General features: G+C 46.1%; 3 protein-coding genes across 3 annotated transcripts in view; 2 read left to right on the forward strand and 1 right to left on the reverse strand.

The window, feature by feature from the left end:
* The first annotated feature begins 1,230 nt into the window (after positions 1–1,230).
* Positions 1,231–8,699, forward strand: LOC135235204 (dnaJ homolog subfamily C member 11-like). Its single transcript, XM_064300480.1, has 15 exons — positions 1,231–1,372; positions 2,032–2,161; positions 2,433–2,506; positions 2,824–2,925; positions 3,016–3,144; positions 3,571–3,693; positions 3,854–3,927; positions 4,264–4,481; positions 5,103–5,268; positions 5,425–5,580; positions 5,761–5,830; positions 6,106–6,163; positions 6,531–6,673; positions 7,286–7,415; positions 7,832–8,699. The coding sequence occupies exons 1-15, from the start codon at positions 1,301–1,303 to the stop codon at positions 7,855–7,857; spliced, it is 1,671 nt and encodes a 556-aa protein (XP_064156550.1). The 5' UTR covers positions 1,231–1,300; the 3' UTR covers positions 7,858–8,699.
* A 2,719-nt stretch (positions 8,700–11,418) lies between these two features.
* thap3 (THAP domain containing, apoptosis associated protein 3) lies at positions 11,419–15,722 on the reverse strand. Its single transcript, XM_064300479.1, has 4 exons — positions 14,269–15,722; positions 13,404–13,599; positions 12,924–13,103; positions 11,419–12,180 (listed from the first exon to the last, which is right to left on the reverse strand). The coding sequence occupies exons 1-4, from the start codon at positions 14,340–14,342 to the stop codon at positions 11,938–11,940; spliced, it is 693 nt and encodes a 230-aa protein (XP_064156549.1). The 5' UTR covers positions 14,343–15,722; the 3' UTR covers positions 11,419–11,937.
* The window catches only part of LOC135235202 (F-box only protein 44-like), a 7,150-nt gene continuing 3,640 nt past the window's right edge, over positions 13,146–16,655 (forward strand). Inside the window, exons 1-2 of the mRNA XM_064300478.1 lie at positions 13,146–13,385; positions 15,722–15,860. Of these exons, the coding sequence (XP_064156548.1) occupies positions 13,351–13,385; positions 15,722–15,860 (174 nt within the window). The 5' untranslated portion in view covers positions 13,146–13,350. The remainder of the gene's footprint in view (positions 13,386–15,721; positions 15,861–16,655) is intronic.

Below are 16,655 nucleotides of genomic sequence, written 5' to 3' on the forward strand. Positions count from 1 at the left end.
CCTAACACATTTATTTATTTATTTATTTTGGTGAATGAATTGGCAAAAAAGAAACTGAAATAGCTTTATTAGGCTAGTGTTGAAAACACGATAGTTTGGTCCACGAGAGAAACAAACAAACAAACAAACAAACAAAAAAACAATAACATATTAGGCTAGATATTAAATCGATATGAAGTGGTATGGCATAGGCTTATAGCCTAAGCTCTGACATTCACCGCGCGTGCCAGTGATTAACGTAACGTTCGAAATGACCCGCTTAATAACTGCATCATTGACTTATGAATATCTAGGACACTGGCTACTCCCGCACAGGAAGTGCAGGAACAAGGAAACTAACAAATATAAATCGCACATCCAGTTGAATTTCCAACTTGCTATAAATGCTGCATTTATGAATACATAATTCGCATAATTTATTGGCAGATTAACGAGCATACGCTAATTGGAATGCATCCACAGTTAATGGATTAAAGGCTTCTTTGCCTGCAGCAAACACCGGGTTGCTTGAACGCGATTGGCATTATTAAAGTGAGACGGTCTTTAGAGCTCGAACTCAATCGACAACACGCCTGCGCTTTCCAAAATGGTGACCTTTTCCGCGTTGGAATTCAAGTCATAAAAATGATTATAAAAATAATGAAATGACAAAACTCATCCAATGTAAAACACATCAATTATTCACCCGTGAAAAGGAGACAAGGGCTAAACTTGAATGATTACCCTATTCAGACTCCCGCTTAAATCGCAGTTATGATTATGTGCCTGTGTTATTTGTATAGGCACAGAAATTGTCCGTTTTTTGACATCCATTAACTTCCAGCGCTTGAAAGACCTGGAGTGTCAACTTAGTCTTTAAGTTGCTTCTAAAATAGAAATGATAATTAAGCGGTTGCAGTTACACTGTTGCGCGCGCCTCTCTTGCGTATCGCATGTGTTGATAGAAATGTTAAGCTTATTTGAGCCACGCGAATTATTTCACATTTTACGTGAGTAGCATAACCAATAGACACAGCCTGGATGAAAACGGATCTGACAATGTTTCAAAATATTCTTCAAAATTCACTACAATGTGTTTCGATTCTAACTATTCAAAATTTATTTGTTTATTTATTTATTTATTTCGTTTAACTGTTTAACTTTCTAGCCTAACGTTATTGTCAGTGTCGGAATGCACCGTACAAGACCATTTTTTAATGGACCGCCCAACCGCTAGAGGTCAGCGATGCTTTCTAAGCGCCATGACCGCACATACGATCACACCAGAAACAGTCTGAGGCGGGGATGAAAGGTTGAAAACATGGCGGCGGCCTTGGACGAGGAGGAAATTGACAATGATGATTATTATTCTTTACTAAATGTCAGGAGGGAGGTAAGAGATCGCCTGAACCCACGTGCATGGTTTCACGCACAGTCGATCTGGAGTGAACCCGAGATCAGTCTGAATGAAAATCTCTTTTTGACCCAAATGCCGACAACCACACACCAGCTAAAGAAATGACCCTCGCTTATCATTGATTCCAGACGGTCCACCCAGAAACATCTGTCTTAGTGTAAATGCTTGTTTAAAAATAACGTGTTTTTTGCATTTTTATCTAAAATACATTTATTGTCAAATACCTTGCGACACAATGAAAGACATATAATGTTTTGGTATTGCGATCGAATTCACTCGCAATAAGGTATGTCACTGACTGCTAACGTTAGCCATCTAAACTGCGGCAAGTCAGATCATTACGTAGAGATGTGGGAAACGTGACAACCAAAGTTAAGTTGGTTAGTCGTTTTGAATTCTCTTCCGTCTTCAAATGAATGAAATCGCCACCAGCCACATCGGGAAGTTTTGCAAAATTTCGGCTGGTTCCGTAGCTTGCGATTTAACGTACTTTGACTTGGAAAAAAGCAGCATGTGTACTCTCAGAAGTTTAGCTGACGTTAGATTGCTAGATATCTGTACAGGTATGCCTTCAGAACAGCCTGTAGCACCTCATTTCGCGCTAACTCCCGCTCCCCCGGTGACACCGTTGCCAGGCGACCCAGGAGGAGCTGAAGGCGTCGTACCGGCGGCTATGCATGCTGTACCACCCCGATAAGCACCGCGACCCGGAGCTCAAAAGGCAAGCGGAGCAGCTGTTTAATCTGGTGCACCAGGCTTACGAGGGTGAGTGGAATATATGGGTAAGAACCCACTGAACGAATGGTTACAAATACTCCCACCCACGATGAAAGCAGATACGTTTTTATCACGGTAGTTGCCTCTATCCAGCATCTTAGCACATTGTGTGCTAGCGGTTTGCATGTCTGTGAAGGGGGTGTAGTACTGTAAACATATAAAAATGACAGATGTGGAGTGGCTTGTAGCCTGCTAGCCCTACGTGCCGTTTGAAATGAGCTCTAACTCACCGCTCACCGTCTCCCCCACGCTCCTGCAGTGCTGAGCGACCCCCAGTCCAGAGCCATCTATGACATCTACGGCAAGAGGGGGCTGGACGTGGAAGGCTGGGAGGTGAGTACGGCTGCCGGGGTTTTCCTGCTGTAGAAAAGCCACCCCACAGATACGATGCGTGATCCAATCTGCTGGTCTAACCTGCGCGTGTGTGTGAGGGTGTGTAACTGAGTCTGTGTGTCTGCAGGTGAAACCTGTGTGTGTGTGAGGGTGTGTAACTGAGTCTGTGTGTCTGCAGGTGAAACCTGTGTGTGTGTGAGGGTGTGTAACCCAGTCTGTATCTGCTGGTCAAACCTGCGTGTGTGAGGGTGTGTTACTGAGTCTGTGTGTCTGCAGGTCAAACCTGCGGGTGTGTAACCCAGTCTGTGCGTCCCCAGGTTGTGGAGAGAAAGAGGACGCCCGCGGAGATCCGGGAGGAGTTCGAGCGGCTCCAGAGAGAGAGGGAGGAGAGAAGACTACAGCAACGGACCAACCCAAAGGTCGGGGAGCTAGTGTTGGGCCGCCCTGAAAACTACATTTCCCAGGAGCCCCTCCACGTCCTCTAACTCTCTGGTGTACTTGTTTCTCAGGGGACAATCAGCGTGGGCGTGGACGCCACCGATCTCTTCGACCGCTATGAAGAGGAGTACGAGGACGTGCCGGCCGGTGGCTTTCCACACCTGGAGATCAACAGGATGCACATCTCGCAGTCCATAGAGGCAAGTAGAGCCCCGCCGCTACGGCTACGTGCTGCTTCCTGTCCGAATCCACTGGGCTGCTCCGGGCCATAATGCTGAGGTGCTCCCGTGATTAATGCTGAGCTGCTCCTGCTGCTGATTGTAGTGATGTAAATATTCTAAAAATCCACCGACTGGAATGTGATTGAAGGTTGGGGTGAACTCCAAAGGGAATGCTATAAGTATTCTCTTAATAATAGCAATTAGTAACAAATAACTTAAATGTCTTTTCTGCAGTTTCCAGTGTGTGCAGCAAACCATGGTCTGGATCTTGCAGTGCTGTGTGTACAAAAGCAGGCTTTCAGTTACCTGTACACTCATGTGTGGCCAGCTTTAATGTATAATGCTTGGTCTTTTGTGTTCTCTCACTCTCTCTCTCTCTCTCTCGCCACCCTTCCACCCCCCCAGGCTCCTCTAACGACCTCAGACACAGCCATCCTCTCCGGCTCTCTCTCTACACACAACGGCAATGGAGGGGGCAGCATCACCTGTGCATTGCGGAGGGTAACCTCTGCCAAGGGCTGGGGGGAGGTGAGTCTGCGTATGCCACACACACACTCTCTCTCCTGAGTACACACACACACATGCACGCACGCCTATGCCTGTATGCGTTTCACACAGCAGCTTGTATATGTGTGTGTGTGTGTGTGTGTGTGTGCGTGTATGTGTGTGTGTGCGTGTGTGTGTGCAGGTGGAGCTGGGTGCTGGAGACTCACACGGGCCGGTCTTTGGCATGAAGTTCTTCCGCAACCTGACCCAGCGCTGGTGAGTCACTCAGAGCCGCTCGAGTATTACCCCTAACCCTAACCCTACCCCTAACCCAGACTGGAGCGTGTGACTCGGGCTGCAGACAGGGCTGCCGGTCAGGTGATCTCATTCGAATACACACGTGCAGGCGGCTGCGAGCTCACTCTGGGCTCAGGACCTGTAGCGTGACTGTAATTGATGAACAGTTGGCATGCAGGTGGTGCATTTACAGTGTCGGCCCGGGTGTACACGCGTGACCTCTGACCCCCCGTCCCAGCGTGACCTTTGACCCCCCCCCCCAGCGTGACCTTTCACCCCCTCGTCCCAGCCTGTTTGGTTATTTTTTGGGAGCAGCTTCCTGACGGCGCAGTGCAACCTGCAGTTCTCCTCCCGGGGCGTCCGGCCGGGCGTGACCACGGTCCTGGCCCGGCACCTGGACAAGAACACCATGGGCTACCTGCAGTGGCGCTGGGGCACGCAGTCCTCCATGAACACCAGCGTCGTCCGCGACACCAAGACCAGCCACTTCACCTTCGCCATGCAGGTGAGCGCGGTCTGGGTCTCACAGCGCTGTGTGTGCCACAGCAGGCTGTCGGTCACCTGTACACGCGTATACTGTCTAATCTGTTTCTTCTTTTTTTCTTCCTCTCCCCCTCTCTTTCCTCTCCCTTCTATGGATACCTACGTATAGTCTGTGGCTCACCAGGTCAGTCTGCTGTCTGTCGTGCTGTGGTTCCCTCTGTCTCCCCTGGTCGTCCTCTTTTCTCTGTCCTTGGTTCAGTCTGTTGTCTCGTCTGTGTAGCTGTCGTCTGTCAGGTGTGCTCAGGTCGTTGTCGGTCTGTCGGGTGTGTTCAGGTTCCCTGTCTGTCTGTCTGTCCTGTCTGCGTGTGTGGTCAGGTCTGTCTGTCTGTCTGTCGGCTGTGGTTCAGGTCTGTCTGTCTGTCTGTCGGCTGTGGTTCAGGTCTGTCTGTCTGTCGGCTGTGGCTCAGGTCTGTCTGTCTGTCTGTCGGCTGTGGTTCAGGTTTGTCTGTCTGTCTGTCTGTCGGCTGTGGTTCAGTCGCGTCGGCGTCGCTGGCTCAGGTCTGCCCGTCTGCGGCGGGTCAGGTCGTGTCTGTGTTGTCCTGCGTCCTGCAGGTGTGTCCTTTAGTAGTTGTCCTGTGGCTCAGGTGTAGTTGTCCTGTGGCTCAGATGAGTTGTCCTGTGGGCGGCGGGTTTAACGGCGTCTCTGCGCTCGTTCGGCAGGTCGGGGTTCTTCGGCACGGTGGTGGAGTACGGCGCGGAGACGAAGATCAGCCGGCACAGCATCCTGGGAGCCACCGTCAGCGTCGGGGTACCCCAGGGCGTGTCCCTAAAGATAAAGTATGTCCTACAGTCCGACAGGACGTGTCCTTTAAGATAAAGTATGTCCTGTGGTCCCATAGGGCGTGTCCCATAAGATTAAGTTTGTCCCACAGTCCCACAGGACATGTCCTTTAAGATAAAGCACCCCTCACGTCCCATCCCATGTTTTCGCAGGCTGAACAGGGCCAGTCAGACGTACTTCTTCCCCATCCACCTGACGGATCAGCTCCTGCCCAGCGCCGTCTTCTACGCCACTGTGGGGCCGCTGGTCTTCTACCTGGCCATCCAGCGGCTCGTCATCAAGCCCTACCTGCGCGCGCAGAAGGAGCAGTAAGACCCGCCCCCGTCCCCGCCCCCGCCCCCGTCCCCGCCGCACTTAGTTTAATATGGAAGCTTTTTTGTATTGTATTATTGTCTTATGTGGCTGTGAGCTTGGCCAGGGGCCATATATATTCACGCAACACACACACACACACACACACACAGTTTTACTCTCTCCTAACTGCGCAGAGAGCTGGAGAAACAGCGAGAGGGCGCTTCCACGGAAACAGCCCGGAAGAAGCAGGAGGCAGAGTCAGCTGTGAGTGCTCGTGGGGGGGGGTGGTGGGGGGGAATCACACTGTGAACATCACTGGTGTTAACATCTTTCAGTCGTTTAGATAAATATATGTATCCATGATGTGCGATAGACTTTGCCAGATCTGGGGACAAAAAGAAGATCTCGGACGTTTTCTTATGTGGAAATTTGTGTCACGCTGCTGATGAATGTGTTTCTCTGCACTTGTATAAAGGCTTGTGTTCAAATATCCCTCTATCTCTTTATCACTCTCCCTCCCTCTCTCTCCCTCGCTGCAGGTTCTGCTGATGCAGGAGTCTGTTCGCAGGATCATCGAGGCCGAGGAGTCCAAGTTGGGTGAGTAAACTCACTTTCGCCTGCGCAGATCGATTTAAAAACACCGGGAGGTCTATAAATGATTTTGACCAGTGATAACCGACCATGGTCCTGCTGGTTTTCATTTCACCTTAATTTGCCTAATTATCAGCTCTACAAGATCTCTAGCTGTTGAATGAGGTGAGCTTTGTTAGGGTTGGAGTGTAAACATACAGGACGGTAGATCCCCAGGAACAGGGTTGGGCAGCCCTGCTCTAGCTGTTGAATGAGGTGTGCTGTGTTAGGTTTGGAGTGAAAACCTACAGGGTGGTGGATCTCCAGGAACAGGGTCGGTTACCGCTGATTTTGACTTCACCCCCCGCCCAACGGCTTTGCCTCCCCTCCCCAGGTCTCATCATTCTGAACGCCTGGTACGGCAAGTTTGTGACCGACAACAGCCAGAGGCACGAAAGGGCAAAGGTCATCGACGTGACCGTGCCCCTCCAGTGCCTGGTGAAGGACTCCAAACTCATCCTCACAGAAGCCTCAAAGGTGATTAGGGCTGCAAGACGCCGGTCGCACCCCCCGAGCAGTAAGCCCCGCCCCCCTAACACGCTCTGCAGTTTGGGGGTGGCGCATTTGGGTTAAACGCCATTTTAGTAGCTTAAAGGCATGTTTTGCAGAATTCTTACTTTGAAAATATTATAAATGCTCAGTTATGTTTATGACAAACTTGCATTCTTTGTCTTTGCACACGTTTGCCAAAATCTTTGTCTTCTGTCTGTATTTCATCTTCTAAGATTTATTTGGGACGTTTCTGGGCATGGACGTCTTTTATGTGTGGGGAGGGGTGGGTGTGGCTGCAGAGCGTTGAGATTTTCAACATCTGGTGACAGCAATCGAAAAATGGAAATGTAAAAGTGAATGTAAAATATAAAAACGGAGGTGAGTGGGGACAGAGGATGAGACTTATTATATTGTAACCAGAAGACCGTAGCAAGGCTAAAAATCCTGCATAGTACACTTGTGTTTGGGGAAGGGACTGATGGTTTTTCAGGATGGGCATATTTAAGGCCAGGCACTGTGGTCACATGACACCCGTTGTACTTGGCTGCTGTGTGACGTTCTGTCCCCGCCTCTCTGCTGTGATTGACGCCTCTGCAGTCGGGCCTGCCGGGTTTCTATGACCCCTGCGTGGGCGAGGAGAAGAGCCTGAAAGTGCTGTATCAGTTCCGGGGCGTGATGCACCAGGTCCTGTCCCGGGACAACGAGGCACTCAGGATACCAAAGCAGTGTGAGTGCACCCGCTTCCCACTTCCTGTTCCTGCTTCCCAATTCCTGTTTCTGTGTGTGAGATGTCTGCTTCCCACTTCCTGTTCCTGTGTGGCACTCTCTTCCTACTTCCTGCTCCTGTGTGTGTGTGTTGTCCGCTTCCCACTTCCTGTTCCTGTGTGTGTGTTGTCCGCTTCCCACTTCCTGTTCCTGTCTGTGAGAAGTCTGCTTCCCACTTCCTGTTCCTGTGTGACCCCCCACTTCTTTCTTCCTGTTCCTGTGTGTGAGTGCGCCTGCTCCCCACTTCCTGTGAGATGCCTGCTTCCCATTTCCTGTTGCTGTGAGACGTCTGCTCCCCACTTCCTGTTCCTGTGTCCAGTGGACAGTATGTCCTTGAAGAAGGTGAGCTCACATTAAGGTCTTTATTCTCCTGTCCAGCTCACAGGATCGATGCGGACACCTAAGGGCCTAAAGTCTGCGGGACCAGCAGACACGAGGCTGACGGAGAGGTGCACAGACAGCTGGACTGGGACCCCGGAGAGACTCTGAGACCCCAAAACCCCTTTCCCTCAAGTCCCTTACGCGTGTCTGTCCCCAGTTTTCAATTGCCTGTATCAATCCGCGTCTATATATACAGAACCATACGACTTAAAATGATATATATAAATATCACATTATATATATATACATATATATATAGGTATGTGCATATATATGTATATATATATGTAATGAAAGGTTGTGTATTTCAGCAAGTGTCAACAATTGCCATCTTGTTTCCCTGAGTCCCCAAAAGGATGGTGTCAGAAACTACATTTGTGGGTGCACGTGTTCGCTTGTCCAACGCACATGCACATTGTGTGGACAGCCCCCCCCCATTCTCTCAATATTCCATATATCATGGGATGATCATGTCTCTGAAGAGATGTACAGCTGACATGTAAACCCCCCATGCCCCCCCCCCCTCCCCTGCCAAACATGGCTCCCAGTGAACAGAAATGCATGACCCCTGCACGTTATGCAGACGGTGTACGGAACGCTACAGTGCCTCAGCTTGACCTTTGACCTTGTGATACAGGCTCCATCAGCCTGTCAGAGAGATGTGATGTTACCGTATCAGTGACGATGTCAGAGTGCGAGAACAGTTTGAAGAAGGAAGAACATGGCAAAAGACCCAAGTGAATCTGCCAGGGTGGCGGCCATTTTAGAAGTGCTTCTCTCAGTGACCTTATCATTGGTTGACATAACGAACCCTTTGAGTAATAAGCTTGTTTTTGATGACACAAATAAACCTCGTAGAGAAAGATCCGCTTTCTACACCAGCGTATGTCCTGGTACACACATGCCGTCCTCTCGTTTGCATAATGCTCAGGCAACGACGTAGATCTCATTTCAACTTTGGGGGGGAACTTTCTTTAGGTATTGTGATGTCGATCGGCAGGCTTAATTTTAGGTTTGTGCTTCTGTGTATATCTGGTCTCACAAGGGAATTGTCACTTAAGATCATTGCTTAAACTTGTAGTTCACCTGGTTTTCATCTGGGTTCTTTTTTCTTTACTAAATTTTTTGTATGCATTTGATTGTCCCAGAGAGTTTTATGTGCAATGAAAGATGCAATCGATTCAAAAACGTTTTTTTTTTATTTCAAAAGATTCTGAAGTTTCTGAAAAATAGCCGTCTTTACAATGGTGGCTATGGGGGCATTCAGGCATCACAGAATAAAGCAAAAACAAATTCAAGGTTTCAAGTTGCTCTGAAAAGCTAGTATTTTGTTACATTATTAATTATGAACATAAATCAGCTCTTTTCTTCTCAAGTTGCGCGTGCCATAGGAAATGATTCCACTGAAAATAAGACTAAACTTTATTTCAAAAGAATAATCCGCTGATATACAACAACTTCTGAAGACAGCACTACTGTTCAAGCTGCTTTGGACTTAACTTCACGTATTTTCTTGCTTTAGACACACCCCCAGTCTGCCCCCATACAAGCCACGGTAAAGCCAGCTGGGTCATCAAGAACTTAAAATACCTTTCATTGCACAACTTTAAACTGTCTGGGACAATTGGGAGAACAAAAACACTAAAACTGAAATGATAAAAAAAAATAATAATAATCACCCCAGAAAATCTACTGTCACTTTAAGGCTGTGTGTTGGGTTACCATAGTAGCGGTCCAGTTCGCCTATGTCTACACCGGGACATCGGATAAGAAGAAACGGAATTAATCAGCTTCATTAGTGTCACGCTTGGTCTTGGTCAGCCACAGGTGTCTGTCGGCTTGTGGAATACCAGAGCGAATGTAAAGGCAGTCGCGGAGTCCCAAGGTTCTAACAAGCCCGTTCTGGTCCAAGAGTTTCTGTGCTGCTGCATGTCGTGTGGAGACTATGGCCACAGTCCCTGTAAACCATTGAAAGAAAGGGGGGAACAGAGGAAATGAATAAAGATGCCTTCATTTTTAATCCTCTCACACCCTCACTGCTTTCTCAGTAAAGACATTCACTGACCGCCTGGCCACAGAACCACGGTTACAGCGCTGAGTTGGGAATCCTTGTCTTTGTTTGTATGCCTGCAAGTTCATTATTCCCACTGACTATCCGTCTTTACACTCAACTCTTTAACTTCTTTAACTCTTCAGTTGATTAGAAAATTGATTGGGTAAAGTTTTAATGGGGGTAAGATTGGGTCGTTTTAGGAGGAAATAGTGAGGTTTCCTGAAGGCAGTGTAGTGTTCGGTGGAGGGAAGCAAAGGCGGTGTTGCGGAAGCGTGCACTGTTTGTACTGTGAACGCTACAGTCCCTTTAAAGTTCCCTTTAACCCTTTAAGGTGTCGGATCAGAAGTGTGTGATTAGAATGGTTTTAACTGAAAGTTCTAATGCTGATGTAACGATCACTACTGGCAACTGAAAGTAGTGGAGTTCTAGAACACTGACTTAAAATGTTCAACAACAACAAAAACTTTACAAAAACCTACTCTTCAAAGGGTTAGTTGTTGGTCCCTCATTGGCTAAAGATCACCCCCTCAGGCACTAACTTTCTGCAAGGCTAATCCACCTTCTTTTGGCCTAGTGGGGCTGTAATCTGAAAAGATTTCCAGTTCTGTCAAAGCTGTAATCCTGGAAACGGAGAGACGGAGAGCTCATGCTGATTCTGTAATGAAGGGTTTGTTGAGGAAGAACAAACGGTAACAAAACTGCAAAGCCCTCAAAGAACAGGGTTGCGCAGGATCGGGAATTTGGATCGAACATGAACACCCGAGCGTCTAACCTCAGGCCCCAACGCAGTTGTTCACCAGAAGAACGCAGTCTCTCCTCAGACCCAAGGGTCAAGCGTGAAAAGAGATCACAAATATGCAAACAGAATGTTCTTGACTGAGCGTTCTAATGCCGATGCAGCAATCGCTCGCGGTGACATCGCTCAGTACAATCAACCATCACAAAAAAATAACTTCTCTTCTCTTCCTTTTTTTGTTTTTGTTTTTTAAATTTTCCTTCTTCGTGTGATGGTCAGCAGTGCTATTGTGAAGCACAGTCCTTATGCTTGTGCAGTCTGAGCTGATTGGTGCCCTTGGTCACTGAGAGAGAACTGAGCTCATTGCCTTGCTTACGGAAGCTGAAATGGGGTGTCTAATCATACGAGAGACATTGAAAATATAATTGTACTGCATCTGTATAAAATTGGGGAACCACTGAATTTTTGCTGAAGTTGGCTGTGAAATAAATTTGAGGGAAAAAAGACTGGTGTAGAGCTGTAGTTTTACTTTTGCGAGACTGTAAAGTGTATGGACTTGACTTTGAGCAGTCAGTTTGTAATATCTGTAGTAGCTGACATCTGCATAGACCCTCTGAGGCAGGGGTTCCAAACCCTGGTCCCAGAGGGCTGTTGGGTCTGCTGGTTTTCATTTATACGGTCATGGCCATGCTGTTCATGTCTTAGGAATGGTCTTTTTTTAAACTCCTGATTGATGTTCAGTTGACTTTCAGGTCATTTGTTTTCCCAGTATATCCATTTCTGTACAGCTAGACATTTGAGTGAAATTTCCATTTATAACAAAAGCTGCAGGTCAATCTCAGCAGACACTTAGAATTGAATTATTGAATTACATTACAGTTTGGTAAATAGACCAATGCATCGCATTCACTGAATGTGAGCTTGGCTTCACACTGTAACACTGGTTGTGGAAAATGCAAACACACACACACACACACACACTCACATACATGCACAGGCATGCACAAACACACGCACACAAACACACACACTCGCACTCATGTAAGCACAGGTATGCACAAACACACACACACACTCACATGCACTCACTCATGTAAGCATAGGCATGCACACACGCACACACACACACACACGCACACGCACACACACACACACACTCGCATGCACAGGCATGCACACACACACACACACACGCACATGCATGCGCACACATGCTGCAAACCATTTTGCAGTTTCTTCTCTTCAGTGCATTGAGTCCCATACAGTCACATAAAGCCTGTGAATAAGCCGAACATCCAGAACAGGAAGTGCGGATCACTTCCTGTGTCCCCCGCCGTCCGCGCGCGTGGCGGAAGTCCGAACGCAGTCCCGTCCTGCCCGGAGGCCGGCCAGCTCACGCCGGGCGTCCCACAGCTTTAACCTCAAATGGCGGATCGCTTGGCACTTGACCTTTAACCTCTGGCGAAGCCGTCTGTTGGCGTCCAGCGTGCTGAAGAGGCGGACCTTCGTCTCACAGGCGTCAGAGAGCGCGTAGCTGTGGTCACATGACCCACAGTCCTGGGAGAAACGGAACGGTTACGTGCAGACATTTTACTGAGTGTCCCTCCCCTTTTCTGTCTCAGGATCAGTTTCGATTACTCTTCAAATGACTGAACCTGAGGAGCTCCAGTGATTGAACTTTGACCCCAGAACCGCACAAGGGCAGAACCTTTAATATTAAGATTCCTCCACCATCTTAGTTCAAATACATCATAGAATATGTTCCCTTAAAACCTGTTCCATTGATGAAAAAGAACAAACCAGCACACTGCAGTACAGGAAACAAGACTTATAGTTCACCCACAGAAAAACTGCATGTATGTACACAAAATTGTGGAAATTTCATACATATGTAAAAATAAATAAATAAATAACTAGATGGATAGATAGATTAGTACTATCCAATATATTTATTTTTTCACATTGGAAAAAAATAAAGGCTAGTGTAACCTCTAGCAAACCTGAGGTAATATTCTTTCCTGGATGCCTTCCCTTACTGTAATATTATATTCTTAATTTGCTTATTCATCAGAGAATACTTTGCATAGCTCAGTTTTTACAGACTATGCAGCTGGATAACGAGCGGGCTAATATTGTACAGCTAGATATTTACTGACGCAATTCACATGAAGTCCCTCTGTCAGAGGTACAGTACAAGCTTTCTACCATGGATTTGAACTTGCAACCCTTCGATTACAAGCCCAGCTCAGAAAACCACTGTACCACACTGCTGATCCAACATGCCTTTAAGAATACTTTACCTGCGTGAGAGACGTCAGCTGCTGTTCAGCTATGTGCTCGTCTTTGCTTGCTAAAACAGGTGCAGCAATTTCCTGTGGACCTGGCTCCTGTTGGCAATTCGTCTCGTCCAATAACATCTCCTCCCATTGTTGAAATCCCAAGGTAACATCTTTTTTACACTTTTTTCTGGACTTTTTTCTCTGAAACAACCACAGTGAATTATTAGGCTTTATATTTTTTATTTCATTGTATTTTCCCCCCAAAACAACTGTTTGATTCCCAGTTTTCAGCGTGTTTTGTGTAGCCTATATTTTACATACACAGTTGTGTGTGTTCTGATAGATTTCGATGTAGAGGCTTCTGATTAAAAAGACTAATGACCTCACGCATTTGAAAAGCGGGGTGACTCCTCTGTACCGGTACACCGAGGGCGTATCAGGCAAGATTATGAAAAGCGGGACAGCGGATCATGCAGATCGCAGGTAAATGCGCACTCTCACTTTTGGAGAGGACGCGGGGAAGGTGAACAGGGTGGGAACCGCGTTCCACAGCAGGTTCTTCCTGTTCCCGAGGCCGCTGAAGCTCTCCGGGGTGAAATGGTGCGAACAGATGACCATGTGTCGCTTAGGCTGGAAGTCCTCGCGCCCGATGTTGTGAAGCCATTCTTTAAGCACAGAAGGCTTACTGAAGGGGAACCTTTGGAGATTTAAACGGGGTGTTTTATATCGTGCAAACATACCATAGCCCATGTAGCCTATACCTGTTGAACTAGGCCCGATATGTATTTTTATTTGTTTATTTAAAAATAAAGTGGATGAAAAAAATTATATTTTTATACCACACAGAGTAGGCTAGGTTATATGCAAATATGATAAAGTATATTTTATCATACTGTCACAAATGTTAATATAATTTTGAATTAAAAAATCGTGAAATATGTGCCTATAAATTAAGATTAGTCAAAAAGCTGATATAGGCGTAGGATTTACACACGTGTTTTGGATTTTGTTTGATTTGCCCACACAAATTAGACTACAGTGAGCAAGTTGCACGCATCTTCAAAAAACACCTCCAGAAACTTAAAGCTCGTTGGATCCAGTGATATTGCGAGATCTCTGGCTGCCACAACTGTTGTGTAGGCTAGCTGTCAAGACAGCAATATATTTTAGCCGCATTTAATTTTTAAATCTTTTTTAACCTAGACCATTACCAGAATCAAGAGTCATTCGGACTTGTAAGCAATGTGGCGAGTATTTCAACAAAGACAACATTCCAAATGCTTAAAATAATTAATTTAACGAGAATGGATATAGCTACTGAACATACTGGGCATAGCTACTGAAGTTTTAAAAGTCAAATGCGTACCTATGAAACGTGAGATCCGGATTCTTACTGTTGTATCTATTTGTGCAGTTGTATGCAGAACAACTCTTCGGCATCTTTTCGCTCCCTGTCCGTTTGCCCCGAACAAAAATGGCGGACACCTTTCCGACGGGCGCCCCTCAGTATATCAAAAACAAGTTAACAGAAATACACGTGAAGAAGTGTGTAAAATGTCATCTACGCAGAAGGGAATGGTAACTATAAAACGCGGACGTAAATACCGCTTATACGTAGTTTCAAAACTCGATTCAAGCAACTGTAGGGAATAATGTCGGGAGTGCGTGCTGGTAATAAACAAAACGAAGATGGCTGCAACCTTCGGTAATTGTCGAAGCACTTCGAATGTTTCCGACGATGGTCACGGAGGCGCTTTGGAGATACAGAGGTCCTGAGCCTACAGAGGGCTGGGCATCAGAAAATCGAGACGATCGCATAGAAAATTATTTACTCTTTGTGTGTATGCGCGCGTGCGTGCGTGTGCCTGTATGTAGGTCATTCATTAATTCATACATTAATTTACAGCTAGAATTGTAGTGAACGAAAGTGCAGTTTGCCAATTCACTACCGGGTAATGTATATACATTTTTGTACTGTACTCAATTTTCAAGTTAGTTCACATATTGCATCCTGGTGCATTTATTTTTAGGAGTTTTTTAAAGACATCCCCACAAGGGGCGTGTCTAATGTGGGCCTGTTACTTCCCTGTGGGGAGCACCGCAAAGATAGTAAAAATTGATAAGACATTCCACTACCCAGGACTGGAAGCACAGCTCACCTCGTCCAGTCCACAGGACTGCAGTGTCAATCATAAATTTGCTAACGGCCAATTAATTACTACGGTTGACGTAAACAGTCGCTAGCTAGTGTAATTCGTGGGAACAGTCAGAGACGGTTTGATAATGAACAAACCGTCTCTGGTACATTTTTGACTACTAACCCGTGCCCATAGATTTCCACATCTGTAGCCACTGGACTCTTCTCCCGTCAGAAAAAGAAATGAGAACGTGACGCCATAAACTTTAAAATCGAAAGCAATTTAATTTTACGTTTAAAATCTGTCGGCAACGCGAATAATATCAAATAACCAGTAATGTATTAGTTTTTGTTCCTGAAACGGAAAACGATCGGCCAAAAAGTATGCGGATCCACATGTAAAAATGGGTTTGACAGCTGTCTCGTCAGATCGAGTGCCACTAGCGGGAAGCTCGGGTAACTACGCAACTGCGTCAACAGCGGTACTTTCCAAGTGAAAGAAAGCCGGCAGCGGAAGAAGGGGTCTCGTCTTGTTGGACACACTGTTTAATAGGTGCGCTGTATTTTCTACATGGATATCTGACACTTCCTAAACATTAGCTATTATCAGCTATATATCATTGTCACAAAACGTCTAAATCGACAAGAATGTGAATGACTGTTGTGTGTTTCTATCCTGCAGATCCCCTTCATCGCAGATGCATGCAGCAGGCCGCAAGAGAAAACGAATAGAAACCTTCGGCGTCAATAAAAAGTACAGGGGAATGGGTCAGTCTGTTGGCCCTGTCTCTAACTCGGCTTCTTCCTCGCAAGAAGAGGGGGTAAGAAAATAACCTGGATTATAATTTGGGGGTACATTTCGTGTAAAAAAAGCGGATGGAATCGTTGCGACCATGGCAACTTCAGCCAAGAAGAAGAAGCAACAAGAACGTAACACACTTCACGTGATTAGCGAAGCTGGTATCAAAGCAAAAACGAAACCTAATATATTTTTTTTTGGCATAAAACCGTTATTTAGAGATATTTGGACATAGCTACGAGTCTTCCGTATTAAACCACAGAGCGGAGCGAAGGGGGCAGTGGCGCGAAGGTACAGAACTACGAAACAGTTTTGTGGAACGAGCAGCTCACTCGGTTACTGGCAGAAATGGGACCATTGCGGGTTGGAGTCTTTCAAAATAAAAGTCTGAAACAAAAATATATTTATAGTTCTTAAAAACGAAACCATCTAATTATTTTCACTTGCACAAATATGAAACGCAGACAAGAAGAGATTGTACAATATATTTTGACAGATTATGAGGAAAAAAAGTCATAAATATTGCACTGAAAGCCACACTTTCCTTACAAATCTGTCTGCTGGAAAAGCTATGCATACATTTACTTTTTCCAAAGTACATTAGTATACCCTGTCAAATTTACATAGCCAGTAACAATCCATACTTTCTCCTATGATCTAAGTAATAAATAAAATGCACTATAGGACACATGGTAAATGTAATTACCCTCAACTGGAAAAACTGTACACTTTGTCAGTGAGTGGAGTAGAGAGGGGTAAACTGATACCGTAGAAATAAGGTTTAGAAATGGATTAACCATCAAATACTTTTAGAAAA

The sequence above is a fragment of the Anguilla rostrata genome, chromosome 11 (genome assembly GCF_018555375.3).
Source record: "Anguilla rostrata isolate EN2019 chromosome 11, ASM1855537v3, whole genome shotgun sequence".
Classification (NCBI taxonomy): domain Eukaryota; kingdom Metazoa; phylum Chordata; class Actinopteri; order Anguilliformes; family Anguillidae; genus Anguilla; species Anguilla rostrata.